The 22,262-nt window shown below is 37.6% G+C and overlaps 2 protein-coding genes across 3 annotated transcripts in view; one reads left to right on the top strand and one right to left on the bottom strand.

Moving 5' to 3' along the window:
- Positions 1-50: 50 nt before the first annotated feature.
- Hs3st-a (Heparan sulfate 3-O sulfotransferase-A) overlaps positions 51-22,262 on the top strand; it is a 43,248-nt gene continuing 21,036 nt past the window's right edge. Inside the window, exons 1-2 of one of the 2 annotated variants that reach the window (XM_083046893.1) lie at positions 51-99; positions 14,874-14,960. The gene's annotated coding sequence lies outside the window, so the exon portion shown is untranslated. Of the gene's footprint in view, positions 100-214; positions 727-14,873; positions 14,961-22,262 lie in introns of those variants that run through there. The other variant, XM_083046892.1, reaches the window with a different exon arrangement.
- On the bottom strand, positions 1,966-4,840 carry LOC145941083 (peritrophin-1-like). Its single transcript, XM_083046894.1, has 2 exons — positions 4,739-4,840; positions 1,966-4,550 (listed from the first exon to the last, which is right to left on the bottom strand). Exons 1-2 carry the CDS (start codon positions 4,743-4,745, stop codon positions 4,054-4,056), a joined length of 504 nt encoding a protein of 167 aa, XP_082903020.1. The 5' UTR covers positions 4,746-4,840; the 3' UTR covers positions 1,966-4,053.

Below are 22,262 nucleotides of genomic sequence, written 5' to 3'. Positions count from 1 at the left end.
TGACATGCGTGTGTTGGCAGTGTTGGAATGTGAAGTTGCCGTCGAGTCGTCCAACTTGAATATCCCGCCCTTCGTTCCAGCGACGAGAAGGCGGCAAACGTAAGTACTCATTCATACCGATAGATGTCGCGCTCGACGGTGGTGGAGGGGATAATCGGAACGCGCGCCGGGCGCTCGAGTGCAAGCTCAAGCAAGCCCGCCAGTCGCCAGTCGTTTGGCGCAGTTGAAGGAGGTTAGGTCGGGTCGTGCTCGTCGCGAATGTTCGGCGAACGATCGTCGGCGGACATCCCGTCGCAGCGGATACGCGTCGTCGAGAGTAGCGAGTAGTTTTTCCCCTCCCCCCGCATCTCCGGCTTCTCGCGCGCTCGCTCGCTGGCGAGGGTTCGCGTCGCGAGGAGCAAAGTCGATCGTTCTCGTTACAGTAACGGGGGCGAGCCTCTCTCTCTCTCTCTCTCTCTCTCTCTGTCTCTCTCTGTCTCTCTCTGCCTCTCTCTGCACCCCGCTTCTTCATCCCCGCGCGTCGACTCTCATCCCTTCGACGGCGTCTCGTTGTCCACGTCTGTAGCCGGCTGTACACCGTACATTGTCGTACTCTCGCGTCTCGTCCGTGTGTAACATCGCACCTGTCGTAACCTGTCAATACGCAGCCCCGAAGACGGAGACGGAGGATAAGCCAGCACCGTGTGTTCCCGGCCTAGTGACCTGACCTTGGATCGGCCCGACCAAGTATGTGCACTTACCTTTATTTATATCTGTCGCGCAATCATTTCTGTCTGTCGAGAGAGAGAGCTATATTTCTCATGTTCGATATGTATATCGCGGCGATGTAGGGACTTGGTACGAAGATTGGTTAAGGCGGTATACAGTAGCAGCACGCACGTTTACTAATTCGGGGTACTTAACGCGCGTACGTGTTGCGGATAAGAGGATTTGCAGCTCGTGTCTGGTAGGCTTAAATTGCCCCGAATCCTCGATATCGATACCGTCTTTACGCGGTCTCTCTCTCTCTCTCTCTCTCTCTCTCTCTCTCTCTCTCTCTCGATAGGTTTACATGACCGGTTAAGTAAACCGTCGTATATTGATCTTAAAGCGTGTCTGTTATTGCGAATCTTCTCGCGGTTTCAAACGTAGCTGCGTAGTTTTCAAAGTGATTAAAGAACGATTGTTTAATCGAAAATTAAATTGAGAGAATTTTCATCCAATGAATCGAAATCTAAAGATACTATAGCAATTATATATATCTTTCTTTTAACTTAACGCGTCGCGATGATTCGTGCATAAAATATCTGAAAAGTTCATTCTGAGCGAAAATACAAGAATTCTTCGGCAAAATGAGTATTCTTAACTATGTATATGTTTGCAATTAAACTCTTTCCGTTTGTCCGTTATCACGCAAAGCCCGTTAGCAAGCTATTTAACCCCCCTCTGCTCGCCTCACCGAGCGCCGTGTCTGACTCGACGCTCGGTCGACTACTGCTGTAGTTACAAGAGACCGTTTCTACTACTAACAGTCATTAATCTCTTTATCCACGCAAAATATCGTCCCTCGCATAGACAGGCGATTATTTTGCCACGAGTATAGAATTATGAGAAAATTGACGACATGCTATGTGTTTTATAAATGTGCTTTAATATGTGCAATTTAGAAATTTGAAATTAAAAAATAATTCATTTTTTACGATGACGAGCAATTACCTTCTTTTTTTTAAAATTTTTTTATCTATCGTTGTATAAGATTTACAAGATAGAATTTTAAGACGCTTCTACGCTCGGAAATCAATCGAGAGTTAAATGAATTAAATGATGTAACATATAAATTATATATACATATATAATACATCGCGTGCGCGCCGAAAGGTTTCATTCAATTTATTCGCGCGTTGCTCCTATTTCGCGACAAGTTGCGAAGTGCCGTTGTAACAGGTCGATGGCAAGTGTCCAAATGCCAAGCAGAACAGGCATACGTAATCTTATAACATCAATTTTAATTATCTAGTTTGATCCGTTTATCTAGAAGTCATTATTTGTTCGATACAAACTGTTGCACGTTGCACCATTCCACGAATTCGCTCCCGATTGACTCGAAATGTGGTAAATCATATTTTCAAATCAGAGAAACACAAATCTAATTTCAAGAATATACTGTACAATTTTAATATTCCTCTCATTTCCTTTAAATTAATTTTTAAAAAGCAAAGCGGAGTTTATGTTATATAAACTATATTCTTCAAAAGTATAGTCGAGAGCAGCAGCAGTAATTTTCAAAGCTTTTTTAGTTTTTATTTTTCCTTTATTCTGCTAGGGGTAAACAGTACAGTGATTGGCCACTTAAGCAAAATCGCAAAACAAAAAGTGAATTATAAACTTGAATTCAATAATTTTGAGAAAAAAATCACTACTAATAGTTGTAAAAAATAATAATGATTCATAATAAAATAAAATCCATCAAAAGAATTCAGGAATTAATAAAAATTATGTAAAAAAACACATCCTGTCAAAAAAGATAGTCATTAGCCATATTAACACAGTTATTGTCCAACAGTACGACAGTGATTGGCCTCTATTCATGCAAAAATGAGTAAATAATTAAATAGTGACAAAGAAATAATTTATTGGCATCAAAAATCCAAAATTATTAAATCAATATATATTTTTACATATATTTAACATAAGATAAACATATTAATTAAACAAGAGAAACAAATTTTGTCTAACAAGCATTATTTTTAACTAAACGAACTTTCTTTGTAAATATTTCATTTTTCGAAATTTTTGGTTTCAAAATCGCCTGATCCTTCTTTTTTCTCGTCCTTTTTGGTTTTTCATTGTAAGTATTTTCTTTATTGTCAACTTTCTCTTTTTTAACTTGGGAAACCATATTCTTATTGAAGCTGCATGTTTTGACGTTCCATTTTTTACTGCATTAATAGCATCTTCAATTTGTTTTTCACAATATTTTTTTGGTACTTGTTATCTTTTTTAACTTTCGGCATTTTTTGATTGATCAATTTAGAAATACAGGGTGACCGGTGATTCGCGTTTCACCTGTCGTGGGTAGATTCCTGGGATCATTTGTAGACGATTTTTCCTCAGCGAAAATGTCGAGGCACCAATAATTTTCGAGTTATAAGCGATTGAAAGTAAAGGGTTTTTCACAAACTAAGCCTTGTGGAAATAAAATATTAACAAAATCACATTCTTCAATTAATTTCAGATAGAGTTTACTTTAATAGAATTTTAATTTAAGGCTTACTTAGTTACAAAGATACATGATGACAAAAATTGGGAACATGCAAACAATGATGACCTCTCTCATAAAAACATTAAAAAATTTGCAAATAGTTGGCTCCACTCTTACGGTTTTTCGATTGAATGGCGACAATTTTCAAGTATGCTACCGAAGTCATTTTATTCATTATTTATATAAATTGCACAATATAGAAAATAATTAAATATATTAATTGTATTTGAAGCAGAAAATGTATTAAATATTTTTTTATTTGTAATTGAAAACATTTTAATAGTATTTCCTTATATAATCTTTAATTTTTTAAGATTGGGCCAATCATTGTAGAGTGGCCGATAACTGTACTGTTTACCCCTATTAAAATTAATTTTCTCGCGCCAATTGGAATTTGCGTATTACATTTTTTACGCGCGAAAATGTGATAAAATTACTTTTCGACTGAATCTCTCAATGCGACTGATAAAATGGTCGCGGGACGCGAGGGGCAAATCAATATCCGTTTTCTACCGCTCTCAAGATAACTTGCAATCATCCGTGTATTTTGCGTTCTTTAATCTTAGATGAAAATCGCGCCATTGCATTCCTGTGAATAATCTTTTCTTTATCTTATCACTCGTAATATTTAGCGCAATGGCATTCGAAATCAATTTTTGATTTACGCAGAAGTACAATCGCGTTTGAAAGATTTTCGATTTAAATGGTTGTTTATACAGAACGAAGGAAGCGTCTATGCAGAGTAGAAAGATGTAATTTTTAATAGTCTTTCTTAGATTTTAATTTTCAATATTCTTTCTATAATAATTACCCTAATCGCAATTGCCATTCGTCCGGTTTGTGACGCAAGCCTGACATGTGGCACTGAAGCATCCGATGGCACAATAACGTAGCACCTTCTGACCGTTCGAGGAGCATTCGTAATACTGACTGCAATCCAAAGTATCGTGAGTTATCTTAACCGGTAGATAGCCATCCTCCTTATTTCTGGGACAATCGCTGCAACCGGCCTGCGATGGCCAATCGCAGTACTGTTTCCATTTATTAAAATGCAATCTCTCTTTTGTTTCGTTGTTTATCACAGGACATTCAAACTCATATCTTATACCCGAAGCACATTTGTAGAACTTTGTGCAATCGGTTTCATGCGCGAGATGAACGACCGTGTCATTCGCGTCACGAACTGGGCATTTTGTGGGAATGTCGACTAGATATTTCTTCCAAATAGAGTCAGATTTATCTTGATCGAAATCTCTATTCGCGATAACGGTCCAAGATGCCACGAAGACGAGGGCGATTACGTATATTCCTATATCAAAGAAAAATTATGGTCAGGCACATCAATGACAATACGATGAAATCGTAATTCAATCGAATATCAATTAATTATATAAATTTTAATTGATAAAAAAAGATTTTATAAAGTAAATAATATCTCGATCGTAATTCTTTTTAATGATTTTATTATGGAAATATCTTAAGTGTTTCAATATTTACCCATCATCGTCTATGCAATCCGAACTTGAAGAGAGGAAAACGTCTCGTTCGATGCTTGATTTATTTAAATGCGTGACTGACTAAGGTCGGGCGAATCGGCTCTATAAGTACACCTCACCTTATCACGAAAAAAATTATTATCTCTATTATATCTTTATCTTTTTTCTTATATTTCTATCTCTATTATTTCTGTAAAAATTCAGATGTTTATCATTTTAATTAAATGTTTTCAAGTTAATACAATCGTTGATTCTCGGATTTCTATTTCGTCTGAAACTGATACGAGAAAATAATGAAATCGCGACGACGAATGTGTTCGTTTGACCTTTGACGCAAGGACCATTCTTCCCGTTGTCTTTGTACCCGCTTCTCGACCACGTGGAGGCATTAATTAACGATATTTTACTAGATACGAGTCCGCATGTCGAGCTGCCGTGGCATTAGAATATCGTCCAGCAAATCATATAAACTAGTTTATTATTCGAGCTCCGTATCATGAAAATTACAACAGTCACCGTGTTGCACCGTCCGAAAAAATTATTTATTTACACGCATTAATATACGTGCGAATATGTTTTTTTACCTGTTATATTTATTATTTGAGAAATAATGCAACGCTGAAAAGCATCATACTATCGCTATAGCGATGTTGACAGATATCGCTAAAAATATACGATTTACGTAATCGAATTACAAATTAATTTCGGCAAACACAGAAGTTGAAATTGCATTTGCGTTTCTATTAAATTTCTAATCCATTATTTGTTATTTTATTAACCTATTATTATTTCAACGAATTTGCATTACGAGAGCGCGCATTATTATTCTACGAGCACGGTTGTTAAACTAAACTACACGGTGTTCGCATATGAAAATTTCCATATCTATAATTCTTTGCTTTATCTTGCGAAGAATTGTAATACTATGGCTCTGCTGCTTAGGAAAATAATTAAGTTTGTATCACGCGAGAATAGAAAAGTGAGAACGAATTTATTTTGTCGAAGGAAGATTACATAAGAAATAAAGAACATACATTTCTTCGATATATTCCTTTTGCGATCTCGTTTCTATGAAACAAATTACAACTGACTCTTGAATTTTGGATATCAATATTTAAATATCACTTTTCCTGAATTATTGTAAGAGAATAACAAACACTGCATTGATAATTTCCGCGATATTCTTTTTCTTTCTTGATAGAAATTTCTGAAATTTCGAATCTATGGCTTAGACTTAGAGGCTCGTTAATAGTAGTTTCTTATTGATCGAATCGACTTATTGATAGAATCTTATCGATAATATTCTCCTTTCAAATGTCACTAATTTTTTCATCAGCTGATAGTAAAGTCGATAAATTCGTTTGGCAATATGCGAGAGAGAGCTTTCTTGAAACAGAAGTCGGAAAAGGAGGTTAATGCTTTTTTTCGAGCACTCGCAATGTCGCCATATGTACGTTGGACGTCCGCGTCGTTTGTAAAACGGGTGGTTAAAGAGTTTAAAGGAACAGAGAGAAAAAGAAAGAAAGAGAGATAGAAAGAAAAAGAGAGAGTAACCAAGTATCAGGGAATATTTAAACTTCGGACGAAGCTTTTTCGAAGGCATCAGCCTCGAAGTTACCGGTACGTGATGTGCGATCATGACGATATAAAAGTAAACTTTGTTCCGATCGAACGCGGAGACCTTCTCATGATCTTCGGTGCTCCTAAAAGCGTGCGTGTAAATGTAGCGTACTCAAAGTTATAAGGCAAAGCTTTTACACCTTTCTTCTTTTTTTCAAAGCTAAAAGGAAAGCAGTATTCTAAACCTTATTACACACACACATACAATATATACATATATATGTATTGAAATTATTTAAATAATATATTGCTACACACAAAACAGAGAATAATATTTTGATTGTTATTATGATCAAATTGTAAATAGTATTGATCGCTAATAAAAACGCATTTGATAATGTTAAATTCAACGGGCAGTACGGAAAATTGCATCAATCATCTATTTTGTCACAATCAAAATAGTACAAGAAATTTGAACATGATTGATTATCGCATTGTCAAGTTTCGCGAAAACTTCGCAATTTATATCGCAGTTTTCTCTCTCTGTTCTTCTTCTCCGTAATTTATTGATGGCAGAATAATCTAGAATTTCTTGGACTTTTATTACGAAATTCAAGTGTTTGTTGTTCTCATCCAATAATTATATTTGTCATGCATTAAATATTTAATATGCCACCATCTAACATTAAAAATAAAACTGTCTTATTATTTATTCAGTCTTGAAGTATCGCGTATAATCTCTTCATTGTTTTTATGTGAATTTTGAGTATTTTGAATTTACTTGACATTCTCTTTTTTTTCCGAGAAAATTCTTAAAATATTTAAATTCAACGCAAGCTATACTTCGCCATCGAAAAACTGTACTTTCGATCCTTCTTGACCTCTGACCCGTAAGAAATGATCAGTCTTGTGCCAAAGCGCGTTCTTCTTTCTTTCTTGTATGCGACAGGATTCCTTCGGCGATGTCCGTTGAAGTGAACGACATCCAGGTCGGTCGGAAACACGGTAAATCCTTCGATTTTTTAGTAAAACCTTTCGCGAGATGTTGCGCCACATTTTCACGTAGCTCGCAAAATCTTTTTTTTTTTTTTTATACGATTTTATATATTTTGATGCGATAATCTCATCTTAATTTTCTACGTTTTATTAAAGAGAAAGTCATTTCATGTGGTCATTCGGAAAATACATTTGTATAGAAAATGGAGTTTCGTTTGTGTGATTTCACGTCGGAAAATTCGAGTCAAGTTTTGTCGATTCAATCCGAATAGTGTGATATCCTTAACTGGCGCGCACAAAAAGCTAGATTGTTGCTTATTGTACACTCGAATCATAAAACGAATCTTTTGAGAATTTGATGTGTAACCCGCTATATCGTCTTTATATGAAATAACGATTTAAGAATAACGAAAATGCGAATAATAAACTGAACAGAAAAAATAATGATTTAAACACGACTTAAAAATTTGACAATTACAGCGTCTCTTTTAAGAATTTCCCATATATGTGCAGTTTTACGTAGCTGAGAATTAAGAGCTGTAAACCAAGGACAGGCGCGAAATTAGTGAATGGCGAATTTCCGCAAAATGGTACATTTATACGATAAGGATATTAAGTCTCTCGTTGATCAATTAGAGAATAACTGAAAAAAATGTCTCTAGCTCTCCTCTAGTCGGAATATACAGCGGTCTTTTATGAGCGTTGCGTGTAGCGTGTCCTATTTTCCTCATAATAAGATACCTCTCGCAGTATTGTACGTTTCGTGCTTCGTTACCAGCAATTTCCGCATAGCAGCTGCAAGTTGGGACGCGCCTTACGAATCGTAAAGCGGCGCACGTCGCGCAAGCACATCGTGATTCAGCTACGAGAATCAATTTTTAACGCACTGTGCGTTCTGTCTCTCCCTTCTGCCCTTTTATGAATTTTTCTCTCGCGAAGATATTTTCAACGTATACAGACTGATGAATCGCAATTTTAATGATGTACAAAGAAGAGCTAGCCAGAAAAAAAATTTTATCTCGATTGCATTCAGATTTTTATGTTCAGAGGAAAAGATTATATGGCTCGAAATCAGATCGCGTCGAAAATGCATCATTAGTAGAGAGTAATTTTGTTATCACAAACAGTGTCATTGCACTGTAGACATCACTAATTTTTACCCCCTCGAATAGGAATTTTTGGATCGAAAACATCGTTTTATCTGATTTAGCATAATGGCTATGAATATCTATTTAATATTTTAACATTTTCTAGCGTTTAACAAAAATTGAGATGTAAGAGATTAAAGCTAAAAAATAAATGACAGGTTATACACAACTTTAAATCAATGTCGAGTTCAGTGTTATGTGCTAGTCAAAGGACGCTTATTTATCTTTTTTTAAACGAAATCAACTGTGATATGTTTTATGTATACGTTTATTGTTTTTTTATATGGATACTGATTATTGATTGCGTCAGTTTGCGCTTTATTTTTTTTCATTAACGATATTTTTATTATTTTATTGTCGTGACCTCTCTTTTTTGACGAGCTTCGCGTGCGGACCGTGATAATACATTGCCTAGCATAATTTTTGTCAAAAAACAGAAATATCAGCCTAAGCATTGAACGAATGACCTAATTTTGCTACGACAAAGATAACAATTTCTAGCAGGGTTTACTTTCTCGCGGTACTCTTGAAAAATGCAAGTAATCTTCAAGCAAAGTATCTTCAAATAATATTAAATAAGGAATATTTTCACGCCAATAACTTTCGAGCACTTAATTTTTTAATACCACTTTACTTTTGTACGCGGCGACCTCCGTACAAGAGTAAAGTGGCATTAAAAAATTAGGTACCGAAAAGTTATTGGCGTGAAAATATTCCTTAATTAATATTATTTGAAGATATCTAAACGCCGAATTAGATGCTCGGTCCGTTTAGCAGAATTTCTTTAATTTCGGTCGCGGCGACCGCCGTACAAGAGTAAAGTGGTAGAAAAGAATTTATTTTTGGAAATTTCTTAACGGATTCTGAGAGCACTTAATTAGCACCTAATTATTATGTACTAGTCCTTTTTTAAATTATTTTATTTATATATTTTTTTATATGGGGGGGCCAGCTTAATGTTAAGTCAGCCCCCTCCCCCCCAATATAAATTTAATTTTCTGCCAAACGGTTCGAGCACCTAATTTCGGACTTCGGCACCTAATTAGCACTTAATTAGCACTTAATTTTAATTAAGATAAAAATTAATTTTGCGTTGGTGGGGGGGCTAACTTAATAGGGGGTGAAATAAGGTTCCTAAGATAAAAACACTTACCAGCAAAATGTTGTTACATTTTTTATTACAATAAATTATTTATGGAGATTTATGTCGCGACATAAATATCTTACAGAATTAAAGCTCCGAATATACGTTGCTCTTTTTGTTTAAATTGTAAGATATTTGACGAAATTTCTAGCATACATACGAACTTTCCAAATGCCGTTTACACACGATGCATTCATTTCCCTTATATGTATATATGGCGCAAAACACCTGACCGTCTGTAGAACGCGCACGAGAAATGGCGGATTAAAATCACAGTTTGTCTTTGATGTTTAACGTTGAACTTTCGACATTGGAAGTTTCTCTGCGTAAGTCGAATTGACTGCAATAGTCGCTCGTGTGTGTTTAGAGTTTCCAGATTCGTATTACGCTATATAATCGTCTCAAAGTAGTGCATTCGTGGCTCGTAATTAGCGAATTTATAAGGCAGGGCGCTTAAATTTGCGCAAGACAATTTTCGAATTTTCCCTTATCTTGTTCGCTCGCGTCATACATCGAATGTCTCTTTTTATTCGAACCGCGATATGTTTTTTCGTTTTTGTCCGGCTGATCGGAATAAAATGTCTCGATCTCGCTCGAGAGAATTTTACTCCGATGATTCTCGTTACATAAATATATCGACACCGCAGGGTTGGATAGAACGGAAATACAGGGATGTTTCTCAAGACGCATAACATCTACCTCAGAACCATCTCCTTATTAAGGCTTTGCCCATTTCGTAGATATTCAACAAGCGTACATAATTTGCAACGAGCTCCGACGGTAAAGGCTCAAGATATGACGAATAATTCAACGTTAACATGCCGTGCAATTTGTCTTCCATTGTGTACACGATTTATCTTTCGCGACTTCGTGACTTTATACTTGATAGTCTTAGGAGTCTACACTTACACGCGAGTATCGCGGGATAATGTTTATCGCCCAATTAGTAAGTCTTTACTTTGAGATAATTTTCATCACGTGTTGCGTGCGATCGCGAAACTTGATCTTTCGTTTATTCGAATTTTTTTACTTCCTTTTTCTCCTTAGTCAATTGTCAAAGAAAATCTGAAACGTCGTAAACTGCGTAAACTGTGGAATAAAAAGAGCGCAAATGTTTGTCTGCGGTGCAACGCGACTGCGTGTTTAAAGCAGCCGTAACAAACGCGAATAGGAAACACAAGCAGCGAGTTATATACAGTTCCTTCTTATCTAATCCATTAAACTCGATATCACCTTAGACCCGCGGGCACACAATGTAGAATCGACCGGGGAAAAATAAGAAACACACGAGAAAGAATCGCCCGGGGCAACGCACGTGCTTATGTGTGTGGACGGACGAAATCATTGCCAAAAAAAAAGGAGAGGAAAAAAAACGTTCCGACGTTGTACGGTGAAACATCAGGGTACGGTGTGGGATTTGTAGGTAAAATATGATGTGATATCTCTCGTATGTCGGACGAGGGAAAACTGCCCGCGGCTCTCTTCGAGAAACTCCCTTCGTCGTGATAACCCGGAAGTTGTGCGAACACAGGGCGGTCGTTTTCTATCGTTTTCTGCCACCAATAGTTCTGTCCATCTGTAGGTGAATATTTGACCCAATTTTCTTGGGTCCTTTTTATACATCGCTCTTTTTTCCACTTCTTTTTGCCCTCTCGAATGACCGAGCGCGATACATGCACGATTTCGAGGGCTATTACACAAATAACGTGGCAAAAAATATAGGAATATCGACGCGCCTCCCTTATGTAGGACATTCCACACAGAAACAACCCGGGGAGAGAAAGAAAAGAAATCTTACAAGTCTGACGCGTCGCGTGCACACTAAAATCGCCACAAAGAAGTGTGTAAGTGTGACTCAGCTGTTCCGCAAAGAGTCGCGTGTTACGCGATCAAATGTCTTATTATAGGTGTCCATGCCATGTTGGAAGCATGCAATAATTACGCGATTATGCGCACGTTCGGTTGACGTTCATTTATTTATCGGTCAATCCGCGAAAGAAAGTTTTTCTTTTTTTTTTTTTTAACAGGTTATAAATAAACGCGTCGCATTTCTATAACAATGTCGGCGCATGCCAGCTGTTTCGCTATTATTTTCGCGCCAACAAGCGCTTTAACGTCATTCGTCGGGACCGTGAATCGCCGAAGGGGCTCGCAGCAATTTTCTACGAGCGTATTATGCGTACTTACAACATAAAAGCGCGGGACTTTTCTCTTTTATATACGTGAAAGTCTGCGTGTACATTAAATTTGTCCAACGTTATTTTTTTTTTCTGTTTTTCTTCAAGCTGTTACAAAACATGTTTGTAACAGCATTATATTACAGCGTATACAGCGAGAGAGCCATCGTTCCTCGTTCCATGAATACAAAGAAAAATGTATTTTTTCATATTTTCTTACATCCTTCGGCGCATCGTAGAGAAACAAGCGTATGTTACGAGCTTCTGTAAATATCGCGCAAACTAACGATGTTAACGTAGTCGATAGTATATCGTATATCGTGATGCAATTTGCTATACAAAAGCGCAACTTTTGTTTAGATTTCGTCTTTTATTCGAATACTCAATGGACGACATGAAAGAGAGAGACATGATAATCTTATCCGCGAGAAAATTATCGATCTCTACGGCCGACACATTATTTCACACTGTGTGTTACGCTATATACATATAACAATTTATATATCCGTGTATCTGTGACGCGGCAATTAATTCGCATTGACAATGATTGAAGTCATTAATTTTCAATCGCTCCAACCGACCGATTATACATTAATCGTGGCTTCATTAATTAATCACGGTGTCCAAGGATAACGAGGAATCGGAAGAGCGCCATCCTTGGATGAGTTACGAGCCAATTGCATCGTTTATGCTAATTTCCGATCCAATATCACGCATCGAAGGTGACATTTGTTGCACTTTATGAAAGCTAATGATAAGCAATCGTGCGAATACGATAAAATAAAGGAAGATTATCGAAATGTGTAAGATGTGGAAAAATTTGATTTATGCACGGATGAATTAATCGCGAAATTGGGATGAAAAAAAAAAGATAAAAAAAATTGTGACACTGAAGCTTCCGAAAGTTCGTTTCGGGCAGAAAAATTCTCGGCAGCTTTTCGCTAGACTTGCCGCTATTCCTTCATCTCGCCGACGCCGAGCTCTATCCCCCGTTCCAATTTGCTCGGAAAATGTTTTTCCTCGTGCCGTGACTCGAAACCGCGAAACGGGAACGACTGGGAAATTGTAAGAACGTCTTCCCTTGCGCGCGCTCGGACAAGACGATCTTTTTCTCTTTCCTCTTTCCGACTATATTTTCTTTCGTTTAAATTTTAAATCTAAATTCTCGATTATTGACTCCAACGTCAATTTGGAAACAATTCGAAATCACATAAAAAAATTAATGCCAATGGATGCATTCCGTTTGACATTATTTTCATTTCAAAGCATTCGATGAACCAATCATTTTCGAAGCGAAAATGGCGTTAAACAGAGCGCATCTAATGTTTGAGTATTATATAGCGAGGCTATGTGATTTGGTGATAGTCTCGATCCAGTACTTGTCCACTATACAGTATGAACACATATATACAAGGTATCTTATGTTCTATATACTTGTAAGAGTGAAACTTCGTAAAGTTGGGAGAAAGTTAAGAGATCGGAAAATCCAGAATTAAAAGCAAAGTATCTAAAATATCGAAATCGATACAAGTATCAATTAATTTCTGCGCTTGATTTTAAAATAATAATTCTCAATTATTGACGCGAACGTCGATGTGAAAATAGTTTGAAATAATATAAAAATATGTTTATGTTTGACTTGTGTCGGAGTATTATATCCAGCCCTCGTCTTGTACACTAGTCGAGCAAATAAGTATTTATACAATGTATCATATTCTATATTATATTTGTAAGAGTAAAAATCAGTAAATTTAGAAACTTAGAGATCGGAGGAAATCCAGAGTTAAAAACAAAGAGTTTATAAGATATCAAAATGATACGAGATATGTGAATTATTTTCTTCGCTTGATTTAAAAATATAAATTCTCGATTATTGACGCGAACGTCGAAACAGTTGGAAATAATATAAAAATATATTTATGTTTGACTTGTATCGGAGTATTATATCGCGAAGCTGTGTTGGTTCAGCGACAGTCTTGATCCAGCACTCGTCTTGTGCACTAGTCGAGCATATAAGAATATATATAATGTATATCTTATATTTTATATATTTTTGTAAGAGTAAAAATCCGTGAATTTAGAAAGTTAGAGATCGGAGGAAATCCAGAGTTAAAAACAAAGTGTTTAAAATATCGAAATGATATGAAATGATATCAATATTTTATTTTAATTTAACTTAAAAAGTTTCTGCGCGATTCGTCTGTCTTATTTTATTAAAATATATCGAGAAACGGACGATCTTCTCCTTCAATTCACGTATGCCTTCGGAAATTCGATTTAATGAACTAAGAGAATATTTTTCTCACGAGATTTGTCTTACAATTAGACAGGCGACAGACAAGAAGTACGAGTTTATAGCACTTCCATCCGATTCCAATTAAAGGTTCCATCGAAACGACGTCATAACGTTGCGAATTTCTCCTCCTTGACGGTGAAACACGAGCAAAGACGCGAAGTTCTCCTATTACTTTCTCTATGCATTACCGACAAACTCGTTTCCTTCCGCATTTTCTCGAAATGGATCGACTACTTCGACTCGAGTATTTTCGATGGTTGAGCAGCGACGACAAAAAGAGTCTTACTCGTATCTCGAGAAACGTGAGGAGTAGTGATGATCCAAATTGCTTCGAATAAATATGGGGACTATCAGGAAATTATATTGAAACTATATACACACATACCCACAATTATATTCCATTTCGTTCATTCCAAGTATCGATTTTGGAATAATAACAGAGAGTTGATTAACATTTCATGTAATATTCCCGCGATAACGAAACTTTCGATCATCGAATTTCGCTTATCTTCAGCTCCGTTTTCGCATACGATACCAGAATCCTAGAACTGACTATTCCGGCGATCGCAGGAAATTGAGACTGTTGCCTATCTAGCTCGATCTCTCATTCCGAAGATTCGATGATCGACAAACTATGCGCGCGCGTCGTTATCGATTAGCTTCGTTATGTATACTAATGACGATAATTAATTCTCTATAGATTTTTCGTACGTTTGTATGTCAAATTATTCATACGTGTTTGCTGAATATTAATTGCTCTGATTTGATCAACAAATACGCACAAATTTAACGCTGCAAAATTTTCATTGTTGCAGAGTTCCACATCCTCAACATGTATGGATTTTGAACTTCTATTCCCGACAAGTCCCGAGGGATTGTGCAGCTAGACGCGACGAAAAAGGGTAAGTTTAATACTAGATTTTTATTTTATCTTTTAATATTTGCACGATTAGATTGGCATTAAGTATTAATGATGTCTCGTATTAACAATATATACCGTGCGTATTTAATTAGTTACGTGTTGAAGAATTTTGTCAACGGTAATAGCTATTTGCTACTTGATAATAAACAAACACTCGACAAATGTGCGATTACCCTGTTGCGCCAGTCGGATTCGGAATCCGATCGGAAAAACAGGAACGAACGATAAAATGTACATCTTCATACACACACACACACACACACACATATACACACGAGCGAGTGCATTGCACGGTACATGTATCCAGGAATAATTCAGAGAGCCTTCAACATGCGAAAGACGAGTTACGATGCAACATATCGATTCGAATTTTCACGAGTGGCACAAAATTTTTCGTCACGATTCTTTTTCCCATATATCGTCGACACGGCGCTTTCATTTAACAGCGATAATTGAGTAAAGAAAGGAATTGTACACACAAAGTGAAATCGTCTCGCAAATGTTTTTATCTTAAATATATAAAAATTTATACATCGCGTAGAGATGTCGACCATCGAGTTTAGTTTTTCTCTTGTTATTTATTTAAGGCGATTTTACTCTCGTTCCATAAAATAAGAAAAATTGTCTCAGCTTTCGCTGGAAATTACGAGATGATGCATTTTTTTGTATTCATGATTAAAATTTAATTAAATCTTCGTGATTATTCGTTCGAGCGTGAATGGCGGGTTCTTTATTAAATGATAAGCGATCGTATTCTCGCGAGGAAGTTGCCACCCATAGTTGGAAAATTCACGACACAATGTGAAGTATGGGAGAATTTAAACGAGAGGCGTAAGAGAAATAGGTTCGCTCGGGGATAGTTTCCGGGGAATTCCGGACGCTTCTCTAACGGATACATCGGCATTTTCGAGGATAAAGGAGACTCCGTGATACGATATCGAACAGTTCAGTCTATCTCCTTATCGGAAGCACGAGAACGTAAAGTACAATAAGGGCGGAAAGCGTATGTATCCGATCTAATTTCGGATTGTTGTATTTGTATGCGTACTCGGGATCGTTATCTGTAAGGACAAAGGTCTCTCATTTGCATTAGATAATAATATAGATAGACGGTAATATAGCGATCTCTCAAAATCGTGCATAATTGTGTATATATGTGTGTGTGTATTTGTAATGAAACTGTTATTTAAATGAAGCGCCAACAGAGCTTTTTCCACTTACTTCGGCAGAATCTCACGCTCACGTTTATTTAATTTGTCACACAGCGGACGAGCAATTGCTAAATACGAGACAACATTACTGCTTTTTTTTTTTTTTTTTTTTTTTTTTTTTTTTTTTTTTTTTTTAGATGTTTGAGGGAGAGAGTCGCTTCATGAATATTTTAGTAGCGCGAACTCGAGTCTCCCTCAACGTAAAAATAAGAGGACTGCGGAAAAGAGCGCACGGAATATTTTCTGAAATAAGAAAAGCATTAATATATTCCTTTTAAGAAACAAATGGCACATGAAAACACTTTGCGTTACTCCTTACGGTATATTTCCGTGAAGGAATTTTCAAGAAAATTTTCTGTTGTTTTTTTTCAAAAAATATTTGCGATTTCAAATACGAGTTTTTAGATCCGTAATGTTATCATTAATCGTGCGTATTATTAGAGAAATGTGGTAAATGTAACATTTACATCTCTCGTTGACGCTGAACTCGTGCGCAAATTATGATAAGAGACTCGTGGGCGTGTAAAGTATAGTGTAGGTCGTAGGTGTGGGAAACACGTGTCGTTGCGTCACGATAAAAAAAGAAAGATGATGCGTGAAACCTCGAATTAGCGCCGACGTTAAAATTAACATAATCGCGTACAAGGATCACACGTGTTTCGGAAATATCACTGCCCTCCTTACGCATAATCGCAATCCGATAAAGGCGATCGCTCGAATCGGCTGTCAGAGTGATTCGTGGGTGGTTTCGTTGACCTATCGAATTGACCCTGCAATCGTCGTTTACATTGTTATTCCTTTTTTCCGACATCTACCCACGCGATATTCTAACTGCATATCCTGTTTCTCCTTGCGCTGACAGATCCTCCCACGCTTTTTTATCTATCACGCTTCGTTATCTATCGATCTACGCGATCCCTTCGAATCGAATAGATCGTAATGATTTTACAAGATAAAGCATTATTTAATAGAGGAAAATTTGACGTGATGAGGCCATTATATAGCCCGTATTAAGGCCCATTTAAGTAAGGCCCATTTAAGGCGGCTTTAATGATTCGATTAACCAATCATTCTCGCAACGAGCTAAGTGAATGGATTATTTTCATTACGCGTCCTGTCTACGAGCCATTCTCGCAAGGAGTAGATTTCCGCGGAACAACATTAACGAGCAAGTTGCAAAATGTCCGGGAGAAGTTGAGCCGGTGGCTGAATAGATTAAAGCGCAACTACGTGGAGTATACGAAGGGGGGAGAGGGTATCCGACTTGAAAGTCCCTTCCTTCCCTTCTGCTCATCCCTTCGAACCTGTACCTGTACGAAACTTTTCGCGATTGTTAAAGTATTAACTCACTTTTAAAGCGGCTTTACTTTCGCGCATTTTTATCGGCGTAAAGTCTCTACGCGAGGCGGCACGAGAAAGCACTCTCCGGTAATTAACTTAATTCATGTCCCCCGCTGTTAGGCGGATAATATCAAGTCAGTGATAATGGCGCGATAATCGTGTTTACGTCGCTCGTTCTCTCGCCTAGCGTCTACGTAATACATATATATTTTCATACGCGCGTTATCGTTATTTTTATGAGAACTTTCGATAATAAACTTATATTACGCTTCGCGAAACATCTTACCAAAGTATCAAAGATATATGTATATTTGAGTCTCGCGTTTTCCAAGTTATTTTAACTATGTTTCGAAAGTATTCCAGATATTTTCGCAAAAAAGAATTTTACTTATGCTCCTCTCTCTTGAAAATTGGCAGCGCGCATATATATATATATTTAGGGTGTTTCTACAACGTTTGATTAAACTTTTCTATGATAATTAAATTATCAATTTAAAAAAAAAAATGACAATGTAGACATTTGCGAAACATATCAACGCGAAACGGTTATTTTAGAAGCATCTCCTATAAAGAGTGTCCCGTTTCGCAAGAAGTCCCATTCTGGAAAAAATTTGAAATCGACCTCTCTCCTTCGACAGAGAGACTAGAACTTTTTCCCTCGCGTCGAACTCTTTCCAGCTTCTTCTTTTCCCCTTTTCTCGGTTGCGTTCTCTTTTCGCGCGAAACTGACGGTAAAAATAAATCCGGATGTGGATGCTATCGGGACGGGACTTTATTTGCAGCGGGTTGGTCGAGTGGCATCCACGTGAAACGACATTATTCGCACGAGAGCGCGAGTGTAACAAAAGTTGGACAATCACATTGTGACATTTAGCAGACTCGGTCACGTACGAGCTTCAAACCGCAAACTTCCGTTCACGTATGAGCTGTAGATATGTTGCTTACTTGAGGAAGGAAATGTATAAAAAACATTTCTTTCATGCTAAACGAGCTCGAAAACAATTTTCACGCTTGATGCTTGAAATCGGAAATGAGAAAGGATCACTATCGCTCATCACGTTTACGGGCGGTCGTAAATGCTTTCCGGCGTCCTTAAAATTTAACAACCCAGTTAATCCCACATGTGCGTGGAAATAAAACATCGTAAATTTCTTTTTCTTTTTTTATTCCGCTCGAGCGAAAATTGTTCGAGCCGCAAAGCTAAAAAGCAGCTTTTGCATTTGCCATGATAAAACGCGATGATAAAAATTAATCGCGCCGACACTTTTCTCGAAGGAAGGGATAAAATTCTTTTCTCGTGGAACGCATATAAGATAGATCCTTCTTCCGCCAGGCGTCTTCCGACCTTCCAACTCGATTTCGGGGTTTCGCGGCATTCGATTACAAACACCTATACTATGCTCGATGGACCATTAACCGACGAAAGAGAAAGGAGGAGGAAGAAGTGTGTGGGTGTGTGAATGTGGGATATGGATGACACGTGTGAGCGGAAAACGCGGCTGCTCGTTCACGAGCTCGCCACGAGGAAGGCATGCGGCTCATATTAAGGTTTTATCATGCCGTAATGCATCGGCGTAATGCGCCGCGAATTATGTACCATGACTTGCCGTGCATTAAATTTCGAAAATAAAAAGCACTTTGGTTATATGTGTACCGAGCACGGGCAGCGGAATATATATGTAAAATGGATAGTTAGTAGTCGAGATAAAGTTGCATTTTGTTTTTTTATCGAAATAAAATGGATATCCGGCGAAACAACACATCGACTTTTGCTAATACAAAGATACGAATCGAAGCATCGAAGTGTCATTCGGTTACGTCGTCGCGTATTATAAAGCTATGACCGCATTATTGGAGAGACAAGTGAACTTTTGACCCGATTGTAGTTCTTTAGCGATATACATATATATATATTCATCAACACGTTCCGGGACAGACGAATGAATTGAATGAAAACGGATCTCGGCGTGGTAGTACGCGATTTTATTCGCTTTAAACTACAATGAATATTTACTTCTATTTAAGTTGTCCGTTTCCGTTTTTTTTTTTTTTTTTCTTCAAAAATTACGAGAAATTAATTAAACCGGGGGAATATAAATGACGCGAATAAACGAATAACATGGTTGAACGCAGCATACGCATATTTCTTTTTACTTTTTTCCTGAATATTCATGAACGTGTGTAAAACGGTCGTATCGTAAAAATGATAAATTCATTATTTGATATCAATGTATATTTCATAACGTGACTTTACGAGCTCTACGAGTTGCTTATTGTAAAATGCTCGAAATTTTTCTGAACGAAAACTACATACGCGATTAATAAAAATAATTAATAAAACATCGTCTGTAACGCGAGCGAAAATGAATCTGAGGCAATTCTCATTGGCGAATTGTTTTAACTAATAATTCAACTAACGAAATGAAAAGACTCTCTCGGGGAGAAGAAAGAGCAAAGAACGCGTTAAATTCAAACCATTTCGCAGCTCGTTCGCAGTTCTGGACAACCGGAACACGGTTATTTACAAAAGTATTTGGGCTAATTCGTGTCAGCAGTTCTTGTCCTCGCGTGGGCAACGCTACGCGCGCGTCTGATCAATACAAGGCTTTTACTACTCGCAGAGTGACGACGTGCCGACTCATTCATTCACGACGCACAGACCGCACAGACGTGTATAATTTGTTTACTCCTGTTCGCGGGACCCCTCTTGGATATGTACATAAACTATATACGTATATAAGTGGTCGAGAGGTAGATTGTGTGATATCGGAAATTGATGGAGGGCTTAGTCCTCTTATAGGGAGAACGGAACATATATCGCAGTACAAACCGTAAAACCGGTTGAAAAATGTCAAGCAGCTTGTCGGACACGATTGCACGCACTTGCGTGGTCCCGATCGATGTCCCATCGTCCGTTTTAAGGATAAAAGCGAGGTCAGGTCGATCGCCAGGCAGAGAAAGACCTTGACTCAGTGGCCATACTCGGTGGCGAATGCGCACGCGTTCTTTCTCACTCTCTCTCACTTCTACACACACATTTGCTCTCTTACACACACATACATACTTCTCTCTCTGGCTCTCTCTCACTCTCTCTTTCTCTTTCTCTTTCTATCAGCCAGACGGCAATAAGCCAGGACAGAACACGGAGTAGATATCCGTGCGTCACTACTACTGGGCCTTCTACTATTACTACGTTTACGCTTACTACCCTCTTCCTTTCCACCCCTCCGCGATCGTTCATACGCCTACGATACTCCGCTCACGTGTACGACACGATTCTCCTACGCAACGCAATTAATGAATACGTCACGAAGAGGTCTCTGCGCCCGACACTCAATTCCCTGACCTGACCTCCGACGCTCGACGAGAAGGTAAAGTCAATCCTCAGGCGATTCAGAATAGGAGATTCGAATAATCTCGTCTTCTCCAACGAGATCGATTACCAAGGACGTCTCTGCGTACATATTTCAGTAAGATTTGAGTGGAAGATTCTCCTATTATACATCTCTTCGTTTTATCGTTCGCGCGGTTGCTATCAGCAACCCGGTGGTTGATTAGAGTGTTCTCTATGGAGATTGCTATAATCACCCTGTTTTTACATACAAACACAAGCCATTGTCCATCGCCACCGCGAAATCGCACTTATTAATATGCATAACCGATTTCTTTTTTTCTTTTTCGCGCATTTTATTTCGGATTATTTATTATAAATAATGAGAATTCCTGAAGTTTTTTTCCTTCATCGGGAAACATTATCGACTATTAAAAAATTCAATTGAAAGGAAGAAGGAAAAGCACGATTAAGTATTAAATAAATTCAACTCATTATCAGTCACGAGGAAGCAAAAGGGATTTAAATCGATTAAAAATTCACTATTTAACAAAACATATATACATATCTCGATATTTATCGAAAGGAAAACCATCGCATCTTGAAAAAACTTTTACGATGTAATTGATAACGCTATCGGTTTTCTAGTCAAGCACATAATGGATGTTTTAACACCTCGTTCGTGTTATGAATAATTATGTAATTTGCGGCGAAATGTCGAGAAATCCACACCGCGAATGTATTGATCAGAGGCCACACAATCATCCGGTATCAACGCACGCGCCTCTGTGAAACTGTGTGTGGAATCTCATTCTCTCATTTGACGTAAAATAAATTATTACGTGTCCGGATATATACGAGGAATAAAAAACACAAAAATGCCGTAAACGATCTCTAGCCACGTTCGGGAAATACCTTTCAATTCTTTTAGCATGCTCGTTATTTATACGTTGTTTATATATGCGGTCAGATATACTAAATAACCCAATGGCTACAGATATACAAAGTGGAAAAGGTCAAAGGATGCACCGAGATAACGGAACGCGCGTCTCCGTCCTTGAAAAGACCGAAGCGTTCTAGTTGCACTACACAGGTCGCTTTCCAAAGTTTTAAAGCGCACGAGCTGTATCTAACCCTGCAAATTACCATAATCGGGTTTGCAGCATCGATTATGCGAATTGTGGCCGAAACCCCGGTTCACGCTACCTTCAAATTCGTGCTGGGGGCCACGAGTATAATTTTTAACCCGCTAAACTTTAACTGCGAATATGTAAATTAAGAATGTTTACCACTGCAAGATAAGGCCGCACATACAGAATGTAAAAAAGAAATTTATTTACGTTCGCGTGTTTATATTCGTCGATCGAGCGACACTATTTAAGCGGAGTTTCGTCGAAAT

The sequence above is a fragment of the Prenolepis imparis genome, unplaced genomic scaffold (genome assembly GCF_030444845.1).
Source record: "Prenolepis imparis isolate NDT839.2.m4 unplaced genomic scaffold, iyPreImpa1.0 SCAF_9, whole genome shotgun sequence".
NCBI classification, from domain to species: Eukaryota; Metazoa; Arthropoda; class Insecta; order Hymenoptera; family Formicidae; genus Prenolepis; species Prenolepis imparis.
Note: the sequence above shows the minus strand (reverse complement) of the source record. Positions and strands in the feature narration are given on the sequence as shown.